General features: G+C 44.0%; 1 protein-coding gene and 1 long non-coding RNA gene across 8 annotated transcripts in view; one reads left to right on the top strand and one right to left on the bottom strand.

Moving 5' to 3' along the window:
• RFX4 (regulatory factor X4) overlaps positions 1 to 20738 on the top strand; it is a 152239-nt gene that overhangs the window by 95811 nt on the left and 35690 nt on the right. For all 7 annotated transcript variants that reach the window (XM_032493410.1, XM_032493409.1, XM_006193713.3 and 4 more), the window contains 4 exons: positions 2110 to 2273; positions 9163 to 9263; positions 11254 to 11312; positions 17073 to 17217. In XM_032493410.1, the coding sequence (XP_032349301.1) occupies positions 2110 to 2273; positions 9163 to 9263; positions 11254 to 11312; positions 17073 to 17217 (469 nt within the window). The remainder of the gene's footprint in view (positions 1 to 2109; positions 2274 to 9162; positions 9264 to 11253; positions 11313 to 17072; positions 17218 to 20738) is intronic.
• On the bottom strand, positions 1356 to 19866 carry LOC116667681. Its single transcript, XR_004324652.1, has 3 exons — positions 19443 to 19866; positions 8717 to 8723; positions 1356 to 1368 (listed from the first exon to the last, which is right to left on the bottom strand). It is a non-coding gene; the product is annotated as an uncharacterized LOC116667681 (long non-coding RNA).

Here is a 20738-nt window from a genome sequence, read left to right as displayed (position 1 = left end):
GCTCAAGAGCTTTATACTGTTCTTCCTTTTTCTTCTCACTCCAAGGAACCAGTCCATTGGATATTAAATGGTCTAAAATGTAGATTTGAAAGGGAAGTCAAAACTGGATAATGCATCCTCTACAAGGGCTGCTCTGCAGACGGAGGACTGATCAGGGCTCCCTGTGCCACTTGAACAGACTTGGAACAGACAGCTGGCTGCTATTGAGAGTGATTTTCTACAGATTTGTTTTCATATACGTAACTGCTGATCTTTTCCAGAATTTCTGCTAGGAATTGACTGCTCATATAAAAAAGAAGGGTATGGCTGCGTGCAAGGAGACCTTAGAAAGGCAGATGAATTCAGAATTCCAAGTAAGAGGAATCAACTGGGCAGTGCTTCTTACTCGGAGTTAGAACGGCAGGCAGGGAGATCCAGGACCTGGACAAAGGCCAGTGCCCAGGGACAGACTAGGATTTGGGGCAGCAGAGGGTTGTCTGGAGGGCAAGCACCTTGTCTAAGAGATGTGGCCATCTCCAGGCCCAAGCCAGGTTAACAGTCAGCCACCAGGTATCCCAGTGACAGAATAAAGGCCATGGTAGGTAAGGAGAGTCACAGTGGGGATCCTGGCTGGGTGACACTCAATAACTCAGACAAGGGTGCCTCAAATGCTTAGGGCAGTGCACTGATATCTTGGGCCTAGTAGTGATAGTGCTTGAAGGATAATTACAGGTCCCCAGGGCAGGGGCAGAAAACTGGGAAGTGGGTGGCAGTCCAGGGAGAGACACAGGTCTCAGGAACTGGGTAGATGCCCAGTTACCATGTGAAGAACAAACGAGCCATGAGACTAATTGATGGAAAGACAGGAAAACATGTGCTGTATTCATCCATTCCCTGACTTGCTGTTTGGCTTTAGGCAAATAAGTTAATGTCTCTGCAAAATGGGAGTAATGATCCTCAGCTGTAGTAGTATTATGAGTATTAATTAAATGAGAGAACCTATGCTGAGTTCCTGGCATATAGTAGCACCGATACATAAAGCTAATGCCGATAATAATACCACCTCCAAAGTGTCAGACTAGGGTGCTAAATTACCTCTTGCATTGGATCAGGATTGATCTGGGGGACCAGGGATGTGGGCAGTGTTGTACATGGGGGTTCAAGAGTGCCCATCTGTGAAGGAAAGGAAAATAATGTAGTCCAGGAACCAAGTCGCACCTGTAAGAATTCACACAGATTCAGTTACTTTTCCCTAACTTTAAGATGAGCCACTCCTCAATGTTAGCTGAAGTCTAGATATTGTTAATGTTATTATACACACCAGATGACCATCTTCTACTTCCCTTATCTGGTCTCATCCCTCCACCCCCACCCTGCTCTTTCCCTCACCTCCAACTCAGACACTAGAAGGTATAGGTGCAGGTCCTACTATCCTCATACTAATAACAGTAAATCCATTTTGAGTGCCTACTAGATTTGTGCTCTGCTAGTGGTTGGGGTTGAAGTGCCCTCGTAGCTTCCTGTCCATCTAACATTGCATAATGACACCAACCAGCCAAGGCCCCCCCAAGGGCTCTTTGGGAAGACAGTGAAATTTGGATACAAAGGGGCCCTGGCACTTTATCCAGTTTCTGGCACACAAGATCGAATCAGGAGACTTCTGTTTGTGGCACCTACTCCTTTCCCTTCTGGACATATTCCTCTTGCCAGCAGCTCACACATTATTCTCTTCCTTTTGCAATACCCAGGGGCTCCCAAGGCACCAGCAGTCCCGAAGAGAAGTACTAGTGCTCTGGGCTTTTAGAAAAGCAGTATCCCAGACCACAGTAAGCATGAAGGGATTGATGGTTAACATGCTACTCCTCTCCCCATGGCAGAGCAGACCCCGGGCTGCCAGGCCAAGTGGTTCTCCAGCAGTGGGCATGCCACACAGATGGGCAGAGGGAGGACTTGGGACAGGAGGACCTTCTGGGGCTTCCTGAGCCACACCAGGCTGCAGTGGCCTCTGCTGCTGCAAGGGAAGGAGATAATGGCGCTGCAGACTGGGTTGGCCTTGGCCAAATCCCAAGGCTCTATTGGGAGGGCCCCGTGTAACCTCGCGGTTCTTCTCCTCTCCGTGGGTCAATACAGGTTCAAAGTTTCCTTCTGCACTTTTGGCAAGGAATGCCGCCCCACATGCTGCCTGTGCTGGGTTCCTCCACGGTGGTGAACATCGTTGGTGTGTGTGACTCCATCCTCTACAAAGCTATCTCCGGAGTGCTGATGCCCACTGTGCTGCAGGCGTTACCTGACAGGTGGGCACACTTCTTCTTATATCCCCTCATGTCTGGACCTTAGCAGGTGTTGTTCCTGCTTCTCACTTATTGAATATAACCATGCACTGTTTGGGAGCTTCCCTTGTAAAGATCATTAATATTGGACTTTAAAAAATTCAATGTTATTTAAATTTTTGAAGATAAATAAAAAATGTAACATTTTGAACCACTTGTATCATTCAAAATTCAAAAAGTATAATATGATAATCAGTAAAAAGTCTCCCTCCTACTCTTCTTCCCCAGATACCCAGGTCCCCTCCCCAGAGCATCAAATATAATCATTTACTTGGAGGTCTATCCAGATCTGCTATGCACATGTAACCAGTGCATATATTTTTCTTACTGGAATGGTGACATGCTATATATACTGTTCAGTACCTTGTTAAAAACAAAAAGTCTTGGAGATTATTGAACAGCTTCCGTGTCCCTCCAGATGTGCACTGCACTGTGCTCCGTGCTGCCTCTGCCCTGCAGCAGGTGAGGGGGTATGGGAGGACCACATGGAGCATCTCATGGGGCTCCCTTCCCTCTGACTTCCAGCTCAGATCAGCCAACAGTGGGGATGGGGGATCAGAAGGGAGGTTGGAGGGAGGGAGGAGGGAGAAGTCAGGAGATTGACTCTATGCCTCCCTTCCTATGAGGTCACCTCCGCTGGCCACATCCGTCCGTCTGCAGGGTTCTGCTGCTTCCAGGCAGCCTCTCTTCCAGGTTGTCCTTTGGGCATGGAGGTGGGTGAGAACCTGCTGGCCCAACCCCCGGTTGCAGCAATCTCCCTTATGGGTTCTCTTAGGCCTCTGTATGCCTTTATGACATACCCCTTATAAATAAACTTTACTGTTTTGAGTGGCATCTGTTTCCTGTTGGGACTGTTCCAGAGAGGATTCTACATCAGTCTCAGTTCCATAAAGAGCTTTTTTTCTTCTTTTTTATACCTGCATGTTGTTCTGCTGTATTGGATTTAATCCGTTGTCTTGATGTTTCCTGTCTTGTCCTACTACAGTGCTGTGATGAATGATGTTTTAAGTACCTTCTTTTACATGGTGTTAGTTTGTTAACACATGCAGTGTGTTAGTTTCCTAGGATTGCAGTAACAAAGTACACAGACAGGGTGGCTGATAAAAACAGAAATTTATTCTCTCACAGTTCTGGGGGCCGGAAGCCTGAAATCAAGGTGGTGTCAGGGTTGGTTCCTTACAGAGTCTTTGAGGGAGGATCATTCCATGCCTGTCTCCTAGCTTCTAATGGTTGTCATCAATCCTTGGTATTCCTTGACTTGTAGATGCATTGTTCCAGTCTCTGCCTCCATCTTCACATTGACTCCCACTCTAGGTCTCACTTTTCTATTAGTAGGACTGTCATTGGATTTAAGGTCCACCTAGTTATAACATCCAAGTTGCATTTCAAGATCCTTAATTTAATCACACCTTCCTTTCCAACTCTGTATGGCTTATTGAAATATGCTTTTAGGTGAATAAGTGATAATGGTATAGGAATAACCATGAATACACACTCTGATTTATAAAAAACATTGGTCATTCACAGACTTGGCCTTTTTACCTTTTGTTACCTTTAGCACAGTGGTTGTTAATGACAGGTTTAGCAGAAGTAAGAGAGCGTACATTAACGTGTGTGTGTTTTGCGGGGCAGAGGAGGAGGTAGATGATCAGGGAGGAGAAGATAGCAAAGAAGCAAAGAGAAGACTGAGGACTGAGCCTGAGATGCTGAAGCAGTAGCAGTGCCCCTGACGGAAAGGCAGAAGGCACTGGTCTGGAAATGGGGAGAAACAGGGAATCTCAATGTGCACAGCACAGGAATTTTCATCGTCTGAGACTGCAGTAAGTTAACGGTTACGGCTTCAGGCTTTGGAACCAGGCAGATCTGAGCTTGAATCTTGGCTCTTCCATTACTTGCTGCATCTCTTTGGACAAATAAAATAATTTCTCTAAGCCTCAGTTTCTCACCTTTCTGCTGGGACTAACAATAGTACATACTTCATAGGGTTGATGTGAGGATGAAATAAGAAAATGTGGGTGAAGTATATAATGCTTGGCACATTACACTTATTAAAAGGTAGCTGCTCTGATCACTGCTTTTGCTGTTGTACTAGCATTACTGTTGGAGGTCATTCAGGGACGTACAAATGTGGAATTAAGATGCAGGAGAAGGGCCGAAGCTGGAGTTGTAGATGTGGGAATCGTGTGCACAGAAGAGAGGAGAATGTGTGTCACACACTTGGGGAGTAAAATGGAGGCAGAAGAGCCAAGAAAGTGAAATGAGGACCAGTCAGCAGGAGGAGATCAGGCTGCAGGGTGTACACCATCCATCGGAGGAGAGATGTCAGGAAGATGGGGTGTTGTTCAGCATCACATCATCTGATGCTACAGGAAGGTGGAGCAGGGCTGGGAGCTATCTCTTAAACTAGGTGATCAGGAGGCCAGTCCTCACCTGCTCATTAGTGACTAGAGCAGAGTAGCTGAAATGTTTAGGTTACTCCTAAAAGTCTAGCAACCCCAAGCCTGAGTCCTAAAATAGAATCCTTTCTGAGTGAATCCCTCCCAATTCCAATTTTCTTCAGCTTAATGAAATCAAACAACTGCATGAAGTGAGAGGCCTCATCAGTGGTCCTGTTGCTTACTTCCTGCTCCCACACAAAAGCCAGCTCCCCCATTCCAGCTCCGAGTAATGCCTGTGGCCAACGTTTCTTGGGTGGAGGACTACCAGCCACCCTCCTAATGGTCCGGCAGCCATAAAACAGTCACTCCTGGCACTCCTGTGAATTTTGACCTCTGCCAATAGCAATCAAATATTCTGAGAAGTCTTTTACTTAGAAGTTGGACCCAGTGTGCTAGTAACAGATACTGTTTTTGAACTTTGGCTTTATTACACATGTGGTACTTCTGGTTCACTCAGTAGTCAACATTTATTAAGCACCTCCTGTGTATCAGGCACTCTCCTAGGCATGGGGGATGCAGATACCCCTTTTTTAGGGGGGAAGAGATACTTGACTCCATTCTTCCCTGATACATTGACATCCACTCACCAAGAAATCCTGTTGATTCTGACTTTAAAATATTTTACTCTGACCATATCACACATTTCCACTGTTACCACCTTCATCTAGGCTACTCTCTTGCCTGGATTATTGCAGTAACCTCTGAATAGATCTCCCTGTTCTGTCCTGCCTTCTGGTAGTTGATTTTCATCACAGAAGCCAGAGTAATCTATTTAAAACATATGGCAGGATCAACCATGTTGAGATAGTAGGAGGAGCTGAGAGTAGGGAGACCAGGGATGATCAGTACTGTAGTCAGCACTTGAACAGACTCTTGAAGTTGGTAAGGAGGGATCCATGCCACTGTCTGGGCAGGAGCTTTCCAGGCAGAGGGAACAGCAAGTGTAGAGGCCCTGGCGAGGAGGGCAAAGGCCTGGAGAAACAAAGGGGGCTGGTGCTGAGGGAATGGACTAAGCTAGGGAAAAATAGGAGGAGCTGAGGTCTGAGATAAAAAAGGGGAACAGTTTGGGTAGGATCTTGTGGGAAACATCTGAGGTCAGTCCAGTTGGGGATTGAGAGCCACTCATTCATTTATTTCACTGAACAAACTTTTCTTATGTGCCTACTCGTCTGGCACTATGCTAGGTACTAAGGATACAGTGAGAAGCAAAATAGACAGTCTCTGACCTCTACCTGGAGCGTATAGTGGGAAAGATGGACATTAATCAGACAGTCACACAAGCTAGCATATAGTAACAAACCATCACAACTATAGGGCCCTTCAAGAATAACGGGGGCTCTGAGCTAGCCTAGGGGGCTTTAGAGAAGATTTTCCTGTGGAAGTAATGTCTAGTCTGAGATCAGATAGATGAGGAGGAGTTGAATAGGTGAAGAGGGGTGTGATGCTCTTGCATTGAAGGATGCTAAGGGCAGAGGCCCTGACGAGATAGATGGAGGCTACTGGAGCTGAAACATGGATGAAGGAAAAAAGTGCAAGATGAAGCTGGAGAAGAAAGCAAGGCTAGATTATGAGTCTTGGGGGTCATGTGAGGATTTTGATTTCTATCCTAAGAATAATGTAAAGGCATTGGAGAGTTTTAATCAGAAGGTGAAATAATGAGAATTGCAAGTGTTTTAGAAAAAATCCCTCTTACAACATAGAAGATGGGGTGGAGGTAGGGAGGTGAGCAGGGCAGAGTAGACTTTAGAATCTACTGTGGTGGCCCAGGTGAGAGATGCTGTGGTAAGTAAGGAGAAAACTGGATGAGGTTGAGAGGTAACCTGGAGATAAACTCTGCAGTACTTGGTAATGGAAGGGAAGACTATTTAACTCTCAAAACTAGATCCCCAAATAGAGGAACGACCAGACATCATTGGCCTCATGACACAATGCACAGGGACCACCTACGAGGTTTTCTTGCTTAAAAAATTGTAACTGAATTTAATCAAGTCTTTAGACCTAAATGCTGGTTTACAGGAAGCACACAGCATAGGTGAACAGTTAAACGGCACTATCAGGAAGAAATCAACCAAATCAGAATGTGGGATATTCCAGAGAACAAGTAACATGATGTTGCCAATAAACCAATGGCCTGAAATAGAATTTGTTTTAAAGACTTAAGGAATAGAATGTTATATATATTGTATGCAATGGGTTGGCTTTGTTTGAATCCTGATTCAGACAAACTAAAAGATGTCTTTGAGAGAAATAGAGAAATTTGACTACAGACTGGATATTAGATAATATTAAGGAATTACTGTTCATTCTGTGAGGTATAACAATGGCATGGTGATTTTGAATGTTTGTGTATGTGTGTGTGTACATATGTAAATACACATTTAAAACTTGTCAGATATGCATACTAAGCTTTTAGGGGTGAAATGTTATAACATCTTGAATTTGCTTAAAGTGCTCTAGAAAAGAAAGAGTATTGCTAATTGTTGATGCTGGGTCATGGGTACTTAGAGGCTTGAAATTTTTCATAATAAAAACATTGGAAACAAAAATTCATGGCAAGTAGAGCTCACACTGAAATAGGGAATACAAGAAAAGACCAGATCTAACAAGGAAATGTTGAATTCAGTTTGGACACGTTAAGTTTGATGGGCCTTTGGGGTTTTGAAATGGTGGTATCCTTCGAAATGGGCCCGCATACAGTTGGCCTGGAGTTGTGAAGTCCTCTGCTCCAGAGAAATGAAAGTGCGTGTAGATGGTGGCTGGAGCTGTGGGCATGGAAAAACTCTCCAGGGAAGGAACACGACGTGCTAAGAGAGGGCCCAGGACTAGACTTGTAAGAACTGAAGGACAAGTAATGGCCAGGTAGAGGGGGCTAAGCTTTGTGACTGAGGAGAAGTAGCTAGAAGATGGAGAGGTCACAAATGCCAAGGGAAGCAAACGTTTCCAAAAGGCAGAGAGAGCTAACAGCCAAATGCTGCAAGATGTCAAGCAAGATGAGGACCAGCATGAGTCCACTGGGTTTGTGTCACGGATGGAGTTTGCTGCCTGGGTGGGAGCTGTGTAGGCTGAGGGACAGGAGTGAGGTGAGAAATGAGTGGGAGGTGAGGAAGAGGAGCCAGAGAGTCTAGAGACGTCTGCAGAAGCATGTCTGTGAAGTGGAAGAAAGAGAGAAGTAAGAAGGTTTTTTGTTTTCAAGGTGAGACATTCTTGAACACATTACAATGATGAGAGGAATGATCAAGAGAGAAGACAGGGTGGAATATACAAGAGAAGCAGCAGTCAGTAATGGAAGGTTCCTGAGAAAGCAGGAGGGGAAGAGATGGCGCTGGCTGCTTGATCCACCAAGAAGGCAGATGGTGGAATACTGACTTCTTTGGGGGTTTGTTTTCCCTGAGAAGGAGGAGGTGATGCCACCTGCTGGTGGAGAGGGGGGGTGTTGGGGGATTGGAAGTGTGAGGGCCATGGAGAAGGTTGGAATTTGTCATGGAAAAGGAAAGAGTGAGTGAGCAGAGAAACACACTAGAACTGCCCAGCTTAGGGGAGAATCAGTGAGAGACTGAACAAGGGCAGGGTAGGCAGTGTTGGTGGAAGGCAAGGATGGTGTGGATGGTCAGCATGGGAAGAGGTCCCTGTGGCCAGTATGACTAAGGAGGACCTCATGGAGGACCCTAGACCTAGGGCTATGAGCAGCTGTTTTTGGTAGTGAGAGCCTGCAAATGGTGCTCAACTCTAAATCCCCAACTCATATTGCAACTGACTGCCCTCTCAACCCTTCACCTCTTCAGCCCCCCTTCCACCTCCTGCCCCCCAATAGTCCTTGACTTTCCAAATCTGACATGGTTTCAAGGTCCTTGTCAGGGTTGTTTGCCAGTTTAAAAATAGGCAGTTGCTTCCGAGTTCCTGCCAAGAGGCAAGCAGTTCAGTAAACCTGAGCCCGGGCTGGGCGGGCAGGCATGGTGATACGCTGCAGACGAGGCTCCTGCCTGGCTGGGGAGCTCAGAAAGACTAGGCAGCATGAGGAGGATGGGCCAATTGTAAAATGGCCCTCTCAGGCCCGCTGCCCACTGTCATCATCCCTCCCACAAGCCTCTTCAAAGACACGAAAGTTGGTGTTTTGCTCTCAGGAGGAGTTCTGGATGCTGCCAAGCCTTGCAGTGGGCTTTTCCCCACTCTTGTGTGTTCTGTATCTCCCTTGTCGACCAGCGTTGGCACCAGAGCACATTCTGTCCGCACCCTTCTCAGACCCAGCAGTGCTCTGCAGGGCTTGAGCTGCCAGCTCTGTCCCTGAGGTTGCTGCTGTCAGTGGCACTTAATAGTTGCAGCCAGAACATAAGCAGAGGAATAAGTCCTCTGTAAGGGCCTTCTGGGAGGACTGGGCAACACATGAGGTGCTTAACACGTGTCATTTCTCTTTCTAGCTTAACTCAGGTGATCCGAAAGTTTGCCAAGCAGCTGGATGAATGGCTAAAAGTGGCTCTCCACGACCTCCCAGAAAATTTGCGAAACATCAAGTTTGAATGTAAGTACTGAGTTTGGGAGCAGAGTGAGAGGAAGGATAACATTTTAGTGCCAAGCATTTTACGTAGGTTGTTAATAAAATAATAGTAACAGCTACTGTTTACTGATGCCTACAAAACACCAAGTATTATGCTTAGCACTTTCCATGCATTAACTTATTTAATCCTCACAAAATGTTTATGATGGATGGCACACCTCTCCTGTACAGAAAATGAAACAGGCTTAGAGAGGGAGTAAGCAGCAGAGGCAGGATTGGCCGTCAGGTCTGTCTGTCTGAGGCCAAAGTTTCTGCTCATCACTGCCACGCTCCTTATCCCATTTAATCCTCACCCACCTCTGTGACATAGGAAGCAGTATCCCTGCTCTACAGATGAAGCTCCCAGAGGCAAAGAAACTTTCCCAAAGCCACACAGCTGGTAACTAGGGGCCAGGAGTCAAACTCAAATCTGTCTGACTCAAACCTGAGATTTCCCCAAAGCTCCTGCCCACAAAATGGGGGTAGCAGAAGACAGAAAATGGCTTCAGGGCTTGCCATATTTAACTCTCTGCCTAATGAGAAAGCAAAATCAATAACTTCATGAACCTTTTCTCTGCTGAGCATCAGCACTCATTCCCCAGTGTTTGTTTTGCCTGAGAAAACTGGTCCTGTTTCTCTGTCTCGATGCGTTTGTACTTGTGGGAAGACACGTGCTATTAAACAGAGATGAAATGATTTTAAGCAAAACAAGCTTTTAAGATATATGTTTCTTAAAGCCCCATTTGAATACAGCTTGCCATTCTTGCCCAAAATAAGTGCCAGCAAGGAAAATGAAGGAGATCAAATTACCCTCTCTCCACAGGCACAGGGGGCCCTTTCAGACGTGCTTTGAGGCCGCCTGCAGTGCCCATCACCTATTGATAAAGCCTGCTTTATTTCACGGTTCTCAGTTCTTTTCTTTTCATGAGCACTAAATTCCACATCACAAAGTTAAAGAAAAAGTAATTAAGGAGAAGGATTAACGATTGATCGGCCTAGAAAATTAGAAGTTCATCTGTCCCCCCATTCTACCCCCCTGTTCCTCTACCCCACGCCTTATTTTTCAAACCAAGCTGGCTCTGAGTACAAATTAGAATAATCCCAGGGAAATTTCTGTTTCTTGACCAGTTCAGAAATTAATGAGAAGAATGCCCCGCACATTAATTACGCTGGCAAAACAGACCTGTAGAAAGTCTGCTGCCAGGAGGTTTGTTGGACCTGCCACCTGTGGGTGCCTGTAGGTAACCACTCTTCTCAGGAAGCCTTGGGGGCGCACTTCAAGAACGTGCAAGGAGTGGAGACACACAGCACTCCGAATGACTCTAAGGATGAAGACCTTAGGCTGGCACATGGCCTGTCTACTTCTAAATCTACAGATAAGAGATCACCCCACTTCAAAGCATCAGCCTGTTATGTCAGCCAAGGGCACAAGATCATCAGAACACACAATAGGTCATGGAGATCGTTGGATAAAAACGACAGATTATGAATGCAAAGCCACATTCAAGGTGCTGCCCAGGGTTCCATCCTAGAAGCAACACCAAACACCACACACCACTAAGGCTCAATCAAGGTTTCCTAGTAGAGATACTACTTTTTAAACGGCCTTTTTCAAAGCTTCCACTTGATTTCTGCAATTATTTATAGGAAGAAGTGATTGAGCTTGCAATTAGCGAAATGAAAGACAAGTAAATAATTGCTCTTACTCACGGTTGATTGACGCCACAGTTTCTCACACCTGCCAGTGTGGTGTGTGGGCAACTCTGAAATATGTACTGCAAATATCACCATTTTAGGAAACAGCTGTCCGAATGGGAGAACAAAGAATCAAACGCAGGGTTTTGCCAGTGGGTGCAGAAAATGGTGTTGGACAGTGAGACAAAGTTAAGCAATAAGGAAGGTACTTCTTGAAATCTGCCTGCAGAGAGGCCACAAAGAATGCAAATATTTCATACTCATTCTTTTCTTCTTGCAGTGTCGAGAAGATTTTCCCAAATTCTGAGACGGCAGACATCACTAAATCACCTTTGCCAGGTAGCTGTCCTATGTTCTATCTACTGGTAAATCATTGCAAATGAGGGGCAAATCCACAGTAACTCTGGGGAGGATCTGTCAGGGTGTGGCTATTTAATAATACACTCTCGCTATTATCTTTAATATCTACAGGTAAGAAATAGAAATGTCAGCCAATCACTAGTTTTCAGCTAACATACAAAATGCTTTCTGACGTTAGTTGCCCCTTAACCTTTCAGATATGTTCTAGGTCCACAAGTTTGTGTTTCACTTAAGTGCATTGGGGTTTCTCAGCCACTGTTGCCATTTGGGGCTGGATAATTCTTTGTTGTGGGGAGGCGTGTGTGTTGTAGATGTTTAGTAGCGTCCCTGGCCTCTATCTACTAGATGCCAGTGAGACTACCCACCCCCGAGGACTACCTGGGTTGTGACAGTCAAGAACGCCTTCAGCTACTGCCAAATACAGCCTGTGGGATGCAAAACCACCTGTTTTTTATTTCCAGATTTCTGTTCTTTTTAGCACGAAAGTGACATGTGCTTACTATTAAAAAAAATTAAAACTAATAGGAGTATATACACAGTAAAAGTGGAAGATCCCACTACAGCTCTGTAGTTCTAACGGAAGACATAAATTTTTGCATTTCTGTTGATTTTACACTTCAAGGAAGGGAACCTAAGTCTGTTAAGGCAGCCCATTAACATTCATTAAACTAGTAAGAACCTTAAAGCAAAGGGGACAAACTGGTGGCTGCAAGTCAGATTTCGCCCTCAGATGTGTGAGGTTATTTTTGTTTTTTGTTTTTTGTTTTGTTTTGTTTTTTTTTAACATTTTTTATTGATTTATAATCATTTTACAATGTGTCAAATTCCAGTGTAGAGCACAATTTTTCAGTTATACATGAACATATATATATTCATTGTCACATTTTTTTATCTGTGAGCTACCATAAGATCTTGTGTATATTTCTCTGTGCTATACAGTATAATCTTGTTTATCTATTCTACAATTTTGAAATCCCGTCTATCCCTTCCCACCCTCCGCCCCCTTGGCAACCACCAAGTTTGTATTTTATGTCTATGAGTCTATTTCTTTTTTTTTTTTTAACATTTTTTATTGATTTATAATCATTTTACAATGTTGTGTCAAATTCCAGTGTTCAGCACAATTTTTCAGTTATTCATGGACATATACATACTCATTGTCACATTTTTTTCTCTGTGAGTTATCATAACATTTTGTGTATATTTCCCTGTGCTGTACAGTGTAGTCTATTCTACAATTTTGAAATCCCAGTCTATCCCTTCCCACCCTCCACCCCCCTGGTAACCACAAGTCTGTATTCTCTGTCTGTGAGTCTATTTCTGTCCTTTATTTACGCTTTGTTTTTGTTTGTTTGTTTGTTTTTGTTTTTGTTTTTTAGATTCCACATACGAGCGATCTCATATGGTATTTTTCTTTCTCTTTCTGGCTTACTTCACTTAGAATGACATTCTCCAGGAGCATCCATGTTGCTGCAAATGGCATTATGTTGTCGGTTTTTATGGCTCAGTAGTATTCCATTGTATAAATATACCACATCTTCTTTATCCAGTCACCTGTTGATGGACATTTAGGCTGTTTCCATGTTTTGGCTATTGTAAATGGTGCTGCTATAAACATTGGGGTGCAGGTGTCATTTTGAAGTAGGGTTCCTTCTAGATATATGCCCAGGAGTGGGATTCCTGGGTCATATGGTAAGTCTATTCCTAGTCTTTTGAGGAATCTCCATACTGTTTTCCACAGTGGCTGCACCAAACTACATGCCCACCAGCAGTGTAGGAGGGTTTCCTTTTCTCCACAGCCTCTCCAGCATTTGTCATTTGTGGATTTTTGAATGATGGCCATTCTGACTGGTGTGAGGTGATACCTCATTGTAGTTTTGATTTGCATTTCTCTGATAATTAGTGATATTGAGCATTTTTTCATGTGCCTATTGATCATTTGTATGTCTTCCTTGGAGAATTGCTTGTTTAGGTCTTTTGCCCATTTTTGGATTGGGTTGTTTGGTTGTTTCTTATTAAGTCGTATGAGCTGTTTTTATATTCTGGAGATCAAGCCTTTGTCAGTTTCATTTGCAAAGATTTTCTCCCATTCCGCAGGTTGTCTTTTTGTTTTACTTATGGTTTCCTTTGCTGTGCAGAAGCTTGTAAGTTTCATTAGGTCCCATTTGTTTATTCTTGCTTTTATTTCTATTGCTTGAATAGACTGTTCTCGGAGAACATTTTTGAGATGTATGTCAGATAATGTTTTGCCTATGTTTTCTTCTAGGAGGTTTATTGTATCTTGTCTTATGTTTAAGTCTTTGGTCCATTTTGAGTTTATTTTTGTGTGTGGTGTAAGGGAGTGTTGTAGCTTCATTGATTTACATGCTGCTGTCCAGTTTTCCCAACACCATTTGCTGAAGAGACTGTCTTTATTCCATTGTATATTCTTGCCTCCTTTGTCGAAGATTAGTTGACCAAAAGTTTGTGGGTTCATTTCTGGACTCTCTATTCTGTTCCATTGGTCTATATGTCTGTTTTTGTACCAATACCATGCTGTCTTGATGACTGTGGCTCTATACTATTGCCTGAAGTCTGGGAGAGTTACTCCTCCAACCTCTTTCTTTCTGTTCAGTAATGCTTTGGCAATTCTAGGTCTTTAATGGTTCCATATAAATTTTATTATGATTTGTTCTAGTTCTGTGAAATATGTCCTGGGTAATTGGATAGGGATTGCATGAAATCTGTAGATTGCCTTGGGCAGTGTGACCATTTTAACAATATTGATTCTTCCAATCCAAGAGCATGGGATATCTTTCCATTTTTTAAAGTCTTCTTTAATTTCCTTCATCAATGGTTTATAGTTTTCTGTGAATAATTCTTTCACCTCCTTGGTTAGATTTATTCCTAGGCATTTTATTACTTTGGGTGCTATTTTAAAGGCAGCCCATTAACATTCATTAAAATAGTAAGGACCTTAAAACAAAGGGGACAAACTGGTGGCTGCAGGTCAGATTTGGCCCTCAGATGTGTGAGATTATTTTTGTTTGATTGGCATATGTTCCAAATTTTTTTTTTTTACTTAATACAGTTAAAACTAGGAGATGACAACTAAACACCCAAATTTTCTGTAGAAAAACGCTGAAAGCTGGCAACCCCACAGCTCCATTTCCCCATGGCAGTCCTCAGCTGGCTGGGATGAGCTACTCTCCAGCAGGCAGGGTCCACCTTATCACCCCTGCTTTCACTTACCCTTGGCCCACCTCACTCACATATGTCACCTGCCTGCCTTCTGTCTGTGTTTGGGTTTGTAACCTCTCCCTTATACTGTTGGTTCTGGGTTGATGCTAGTTATTCAAGGTCAGAGGAGGAGGGAGAGGTCTCTAGTTAGAGTGGCCTGAAGGAAGCCTCCAGGCCGGGAACCAAAAAGTGTACAACTACACCCACACAAACCTCCCTATTCCAGCCCTGCCCCTGGCATAAATGGCACAGAGGGTTACTTGGAAACCAGAGGGAAACTCTTCCACATTCATGCTGTTACAGAGGCCACACCTGGGCATTGTTCTGGGATTGGGAAGCACCTCACAGATTAATGGGATTCAGGAAAGAAAATGAATATTAGCAAAATAAAGAAACACTGACATATTTCTGAGAGTGCATCTATTATGGTTCTTTTCCCTAGCTTGGAAGAGCTGGTCTTGGGTCATATTAGGGAACTAGACATGGATTTAGGATACAGATAGGATAGACACACTTTAAGAGGGTCTTTGATCCTTTAATGTACATGTATGAGCATCACAGGCTTTTACCTACATGTACACAGAAGGCGGCTGTAGAACCACTTGCACACGCACACTCCACTTCCCACACAGACAGTGCGTAATTTAATCAGCAGTTACTAATTTTTCATCTTTACTGGACAATTATGAGACATATTCTTGGATTAGCCAAAGGACGGGGATTAGTGCTGGGAATGAAACACCATGAAACATCTTAGCTAATATCCCAGCAAGCTTTCCTAAACACACACAAGGCAAGTCAGACTATACAACATCCAGCCCAAAACTCACCTCCAGATGCTTAAACCCAAGGGCCGGATATTCAGGCCCTTTTGGATATACTAAGCAAGCGACTTGGCATTCATATCTGAGGCATTCATTCCACAACATCTTTTGAGTTCCGACTGTGTGTCAGACCCTTATGCTTAGTGGTACTTGTCCTCCACAGGAAAAAAAAAAAGTGATAAATGTTATGAAGGGAAGAGAATGAGAATAGAGGATAATGGGGCATTTAGGTCCTATTTAGATAAGATGATTAGAGAAGGCCTCTCCATAGGTGCTGTGTTTAAGTTGGAGCACACATGATGGCAGGGTGGCTGGGGCAGGGTGAGGGAAGAATATTCCTGTAGCAGGAGCACCCTGTGCAAAGGCCCTGAGGTGTCAGTGCAGTCACAGCTGAGAGAACCAACCTGCATGACAGTGGCTTTGTTTATTGAGCTCTTGCTTCCTGAACTATGTACCTTTCAAAATTAGCACAAGGAATCCTCAACAGTGGCCCTCCTTAAGAGATAAGTACTATTACGTCTCCATTTTATAGATCAAGAGACAGGTTAATCTGCTTGCCCTCCCAAGTCAATCAACGGTCAGCAGCAAGGCCAGAATTTGAACTAAGTATATTTGAATCCAGAATCTTAGACCTTTACATTCAGTTCTTTTCTTTATCATTAGAGACTGACCCAACTCATTTTTCATATATTTGTATATTCTGGGCCTCTGTGACATGCAGAGAGTTCTGCAGTGATTTAAGTAATATTTTACCTGTGTTTGGACAGTCTAGATGTGAAAGGGGTTGTCAGTATTTACCTTTGATTGGAAATTCACAAGCATTAGGAGCCTAATAATGTCCATGTGTCTTTGAGATCTTGTTTCATTTTACCAAAGACATTTTTGAAAACATGCAAGTAAAGGAAATGATTCTGGAAATGTTTTTCTTTGCTTTTATCAGTATTGTTCCAACTTGATTCTAAGTATTGTTCCGAGTATTGTTCCAGCTTGCATATTTAAGTTCTGCTAATGAGGGTTTGCTCAAGAAGCCATCGGTTAAACACACACACACACATACACACTCACGTAGACATTAACAAACCACTGAGTCATAAGGAAGAGTTTCCCTTTTCTTCCATCTCAAATATTCATATTTGTTTTAATCATTATAGTTACATAAAAAATAAAAAAGCAAAACCAGGAAGCTAGACCATAAACCACTTCAGAATGCATTTAATATGAAAAATATACATTGTAAAATTTCTAGGGTTAAATCTATCATAGGCCCAAGGGTAGCGGGACCATTCCTAGATCTAAGTCTGTTGCTTCTCAGGCACTAGAGACACACAGGTTATTAAGCACAGAGCTCTTACCCCACACACTCACACCAGGAGGCTGACAGCTCTCTGGGCTTCATCCCATTGTTCCATGGGGTCAATACCAAAGGGGCTGGGAACAGCAGGTTTGGTCTTGACCAGGCCTTCATGGAGTAGTTTCTTATAAAGAGAGATGTGAGAGAGAGCCTCAGAGAAGGCAGTATACAAATCTTCTGAGTTACAGACTCATCTACTGATTTCCTGAAATTGAGTTTTCTTGAATTACAAAGTAGTTTGCAAGATACCATAGGCAGATTCATTGAAAAGGACTAAAAGAAAATACAGGGAGGGTTTTAACCTAACAACCCACGAACTAATGAGTTGATTGGATTGGATTATAGGCATCTCGCACAGTGATCCACAGTGCAGACATCACATTCCAAATGCTGGAAGACTGGAGGAATGTGGACCTCAACAGCATCACCAAGCAAACCCTTTACACCATGGAGGACTCTCGTGATGAGCACCGGAAACTCATTATCCAGTGTAAGATGCTCTACCAGGCAGCGTGTCTTTCTATTTGTTTTAAAAAGAAAGGAGTATCCTGGTGAATAATTAAGTGGCATTCCCACCCTGTCCTTCTCCCTGGGACCCCATGCCTCTGTTGTTCATGTTAAATGTGTCGGCCCAGATGGAGGGACTAGTTCATTTACGAGGACATGAGTCAGCATTGCTGGGGAAAATGGGTTCTGGGGTATTTGGCAGCACACAGTGTCAGGCAAAAGGCCCCACTCGTGACTCTCGATGCCAAGCACAGTTCCCTAGGTGGCATCAACAAGTAAGGACAGAAGCTTGCTGCCTCTCTCAGTGTATGACAGCCTGGAGGCAAGTGGACATGCTGCATGCTTTTCAGTGGAGGGTCATGGGAGTCAGCCCACCTGTTGGCAGGTGAATCTCTCAATCACAGTAGATGATTGAGTAGGGGGATGTTGATTTACTTCTGCAAACACATGTTCATGCCCCTGTGAACAGAGACTGGAAATACTGCTCCAAGTATCATCCTGATGTGTTTGGGTTGCTGTTCTTAGCCGCAGAGGTCATAAGAGGGCCAGAAAACACCACCATCCACAGCACAGCTCTGCTCTTCCTCAACAGCCCATCACAGCCTCTGCCTGGGGAATCCCCTAGACCAGAGTCTCTTGGCTACTTTCTTACTTTGTTCAGCCTTCTTTTCTTATGTCTCTGGGGGAAAGGGAGTGCAGGGACGGAGGGTGAGTCTGCACTCCGACCATCAGCTCTGGGAAGGGTCGGTCCTGAGATTGTCTAGAGGTGGGAGCTCTGGCGGCTGCTGCGCTCTCACCTTCTGAATGGGTGAGGCCCACAACCCTAATAGTGGCATTCAGGAAGCTGCAGAGTTGCTGTCTCCCCGAGAAAAGGGGCCTACTCCTCTCAGAGCCCTCAGTCCCTTATGTCACCTTTATAAGCAAATTAAGTTCCCTAAGATGTTCCTATTAGAGACCTCTTATTAAAAGCAAATGGAGCAACTGAAACGTTGGACCATGTGGACCTTCCCTGAGGCTTCTTTCCTGATGACCCCAGAGCTACATCTCTACATCAACCCTGTGGGGAAGATTCACTTATCACCCTCATATTTCAGATGAGAAAAGCCTCAGAGAGCTGGTTAACCTTTCCCAAGGTAGGAGAGCTGGACCTGGAACCTAGGTCTAGTTTCGGTGTCACTGCCCTGCACTAGTGCATGACCAGAGGAGACAAAAATAGTGAGATGTGAACAAGCTTTAGAGATTCTAGGATTTTTCCAAGTTCTTACAATCATGCTCTCTGTTCTGTTTTTCCTTCAAGAAGGCAATGGAAAGCATGGCTATACGCACCCTAACAGTGCTAGCTATACCCCTGATGGCAGTGTCCCCCAGGCCTCACATAGGGTGAGGCAGTGTTTGTGCAGGACTAAACAGATGGGTGGAAACCCAGAGTGATCCAACTTCCTAACCACTCCTATCAGCATTAGATTTACCTCTCTTCTCCCGTCAGCACCTTTCATGGTGGAAGACAATGTGACCTAGACTCATAGGGAAAAATACAGTCACCATTGCTTGTTTTGGGGACCAGGCTTTGAGCCTTTGCTGGAGCAGCACAGAGATCACCAGCTGCCTCTCCAAAAAAGAACCTTTGGGGGCTTTCTCTTCATGCTCTCTTGGACTGGGAGCAGTGTATTGCCCTTTAAGTCTGTGATTTTATTCTTCTAGAGGGAGGGAGTGATGAGGTTCAGTTCAACCCAGCTGGTACTTACTGAGTGCCTGTCCTGGGTCTAGCACTGTGTTAGACACTGAGCATGGAGCAGTGAATAAGACGGACACTGCTTACAGCTAATGGCAAATCAGAAACTGAACACATAATTTACAAATGGTTGCATTTTACCAAAGAGGACATGCTGTGTGATGCAGTGCTGGGATGAGGGTTGAGGAAGGGCATCAAGCCTTAAAGCAGATGGCCTGGCACACAGGTGTCATCCCTGCTCCTCCCTGACAGCTGGGATGTGAGCCCCTAAACACAGTAGGCTGGGCTGAAGTTCAGTTTGAATAGGACCAGGGGAAAACTATATGCTATGCTGCACTCTCCTTACCTTACAACCAATTGACAAATCTGCAAATTCTTGCTTTGGAGGTATGGGGAGCGGTTACCATCACATCTGTGATATAAATGCTGACTAGGGTTGCTTGATTTACCTTAAGTTAAAAAATGCACTTTGGGACTTGAGCATGCTGATTAGAATGAGCATTAAGTGGTACTGTGGTTGGGATGCCCGACAGACCTTGATTGAAACCCTGGCTCTGGTGCTCTGTGACCTTGGCTTCCAAATCTGTAAAATGGGTAAAATGCAAAGGGATTAAATCAGATAAGGTGTGCCATGTGCCTGGTACATAGTGTAGGACTAGTGTAGAGAAGAGGTTAGGAGGCAAGCACTTGAGTCAGGTTTGAAACATGCCTCTGCCATTCACCAGCTGTGAAATCTTTGGAAAGTCACTCATCTCTGAGTGCCTCAATTTTCTCAATTGTCAAATGGGAGGTCATTATAGTACCTACGTCTGTAGGCTGCTCATCCATTCATTCAACAAACATTTGAGCAATTACTATGTACCAGAACTATTCTAGGTCCTGGACTCATGACATGCACATCCTAGGGGTTGTCTAAGGTTAAACAAGTATGTACATGTAAAACATTTTAGAAGAGTGCCTGGCAGGTGGCAAGCACTCAGTAAATGTTAGCAGTTAGCACTTTCATTGCCACCAGGATCATTAGCATCATTGATTGAAGCACAATAGCTCAGATACACATACAATGTTGTAAAGAATGAAGGAACACCAAAGATAAAGTCAGTGACTTGGGTTCTAGTTCCTACTCTGTCACTAACTCACCCTTGGACTTTGAGTGGGTTGTTTAACCTCTAAGACATAGCTTCTTCATCTATAAAATGTGACAGATCAATTAAATGGGCCTCTAAAGCCCTTTCTCACTCTAAAATGTATGACTTCAGGTCCTGGAAGCTGACCTCTTGCAGGAGTTATCAGTCAAGTAAAATATGTTCAGGTAAATGAAAACTACTGGAATGTATAAATCTTGAATTGTGGTTTGATTTTATTGAGCTCCACGTACAAAAGCACAAAAAAATATAATAAAAAGAGATACTTTGAATTAGCGATCACCACGGTGATGTTTCTGTTTTCTACAGTGCTTCGCTGATTTCAAGTCCTTCCAGATTCAGTTATTTGACTTGCACCTGAAGACAGGGTGTAAAGTGTTAAGATTACCCTCCTTTTACTAATGCGGAAACTGAGGACAAGAGATTGTTTCCTTTACTCCACCAGTATTTACTAAGCATCTACTACATGTCAAGCACTGAGATGCTGGTTAGGCTCCTTACCCTACCACAGGGCAGAGAGTGAGAGAGCAGCAGTGCCTGTATCCACTCCCACAAGCGAGCTCCACCACAGGTAATGTACCAACTAACAAAGGTATCAGACAAAATAGTTAACAGGGAGCAGACATA

This window comes from Camelus ferus, chromosome 12, assembly GCF_009834535.1.
Source record: "Camelus ferus isolate YT-003-E chromosome 12, BCGSAC_Cfer_1.0, whole genome shotgun sequence".
NCBI lineage: Eukaryota > Metazoa > Chordata > Mammalia > Artiodactyla > Camelidae > Camelus > Camelus ferus.
Note: the sequence above shows the minus strand (reverse complement) of the source record. Positions and strands in the feature narration are given on the sequence as shown.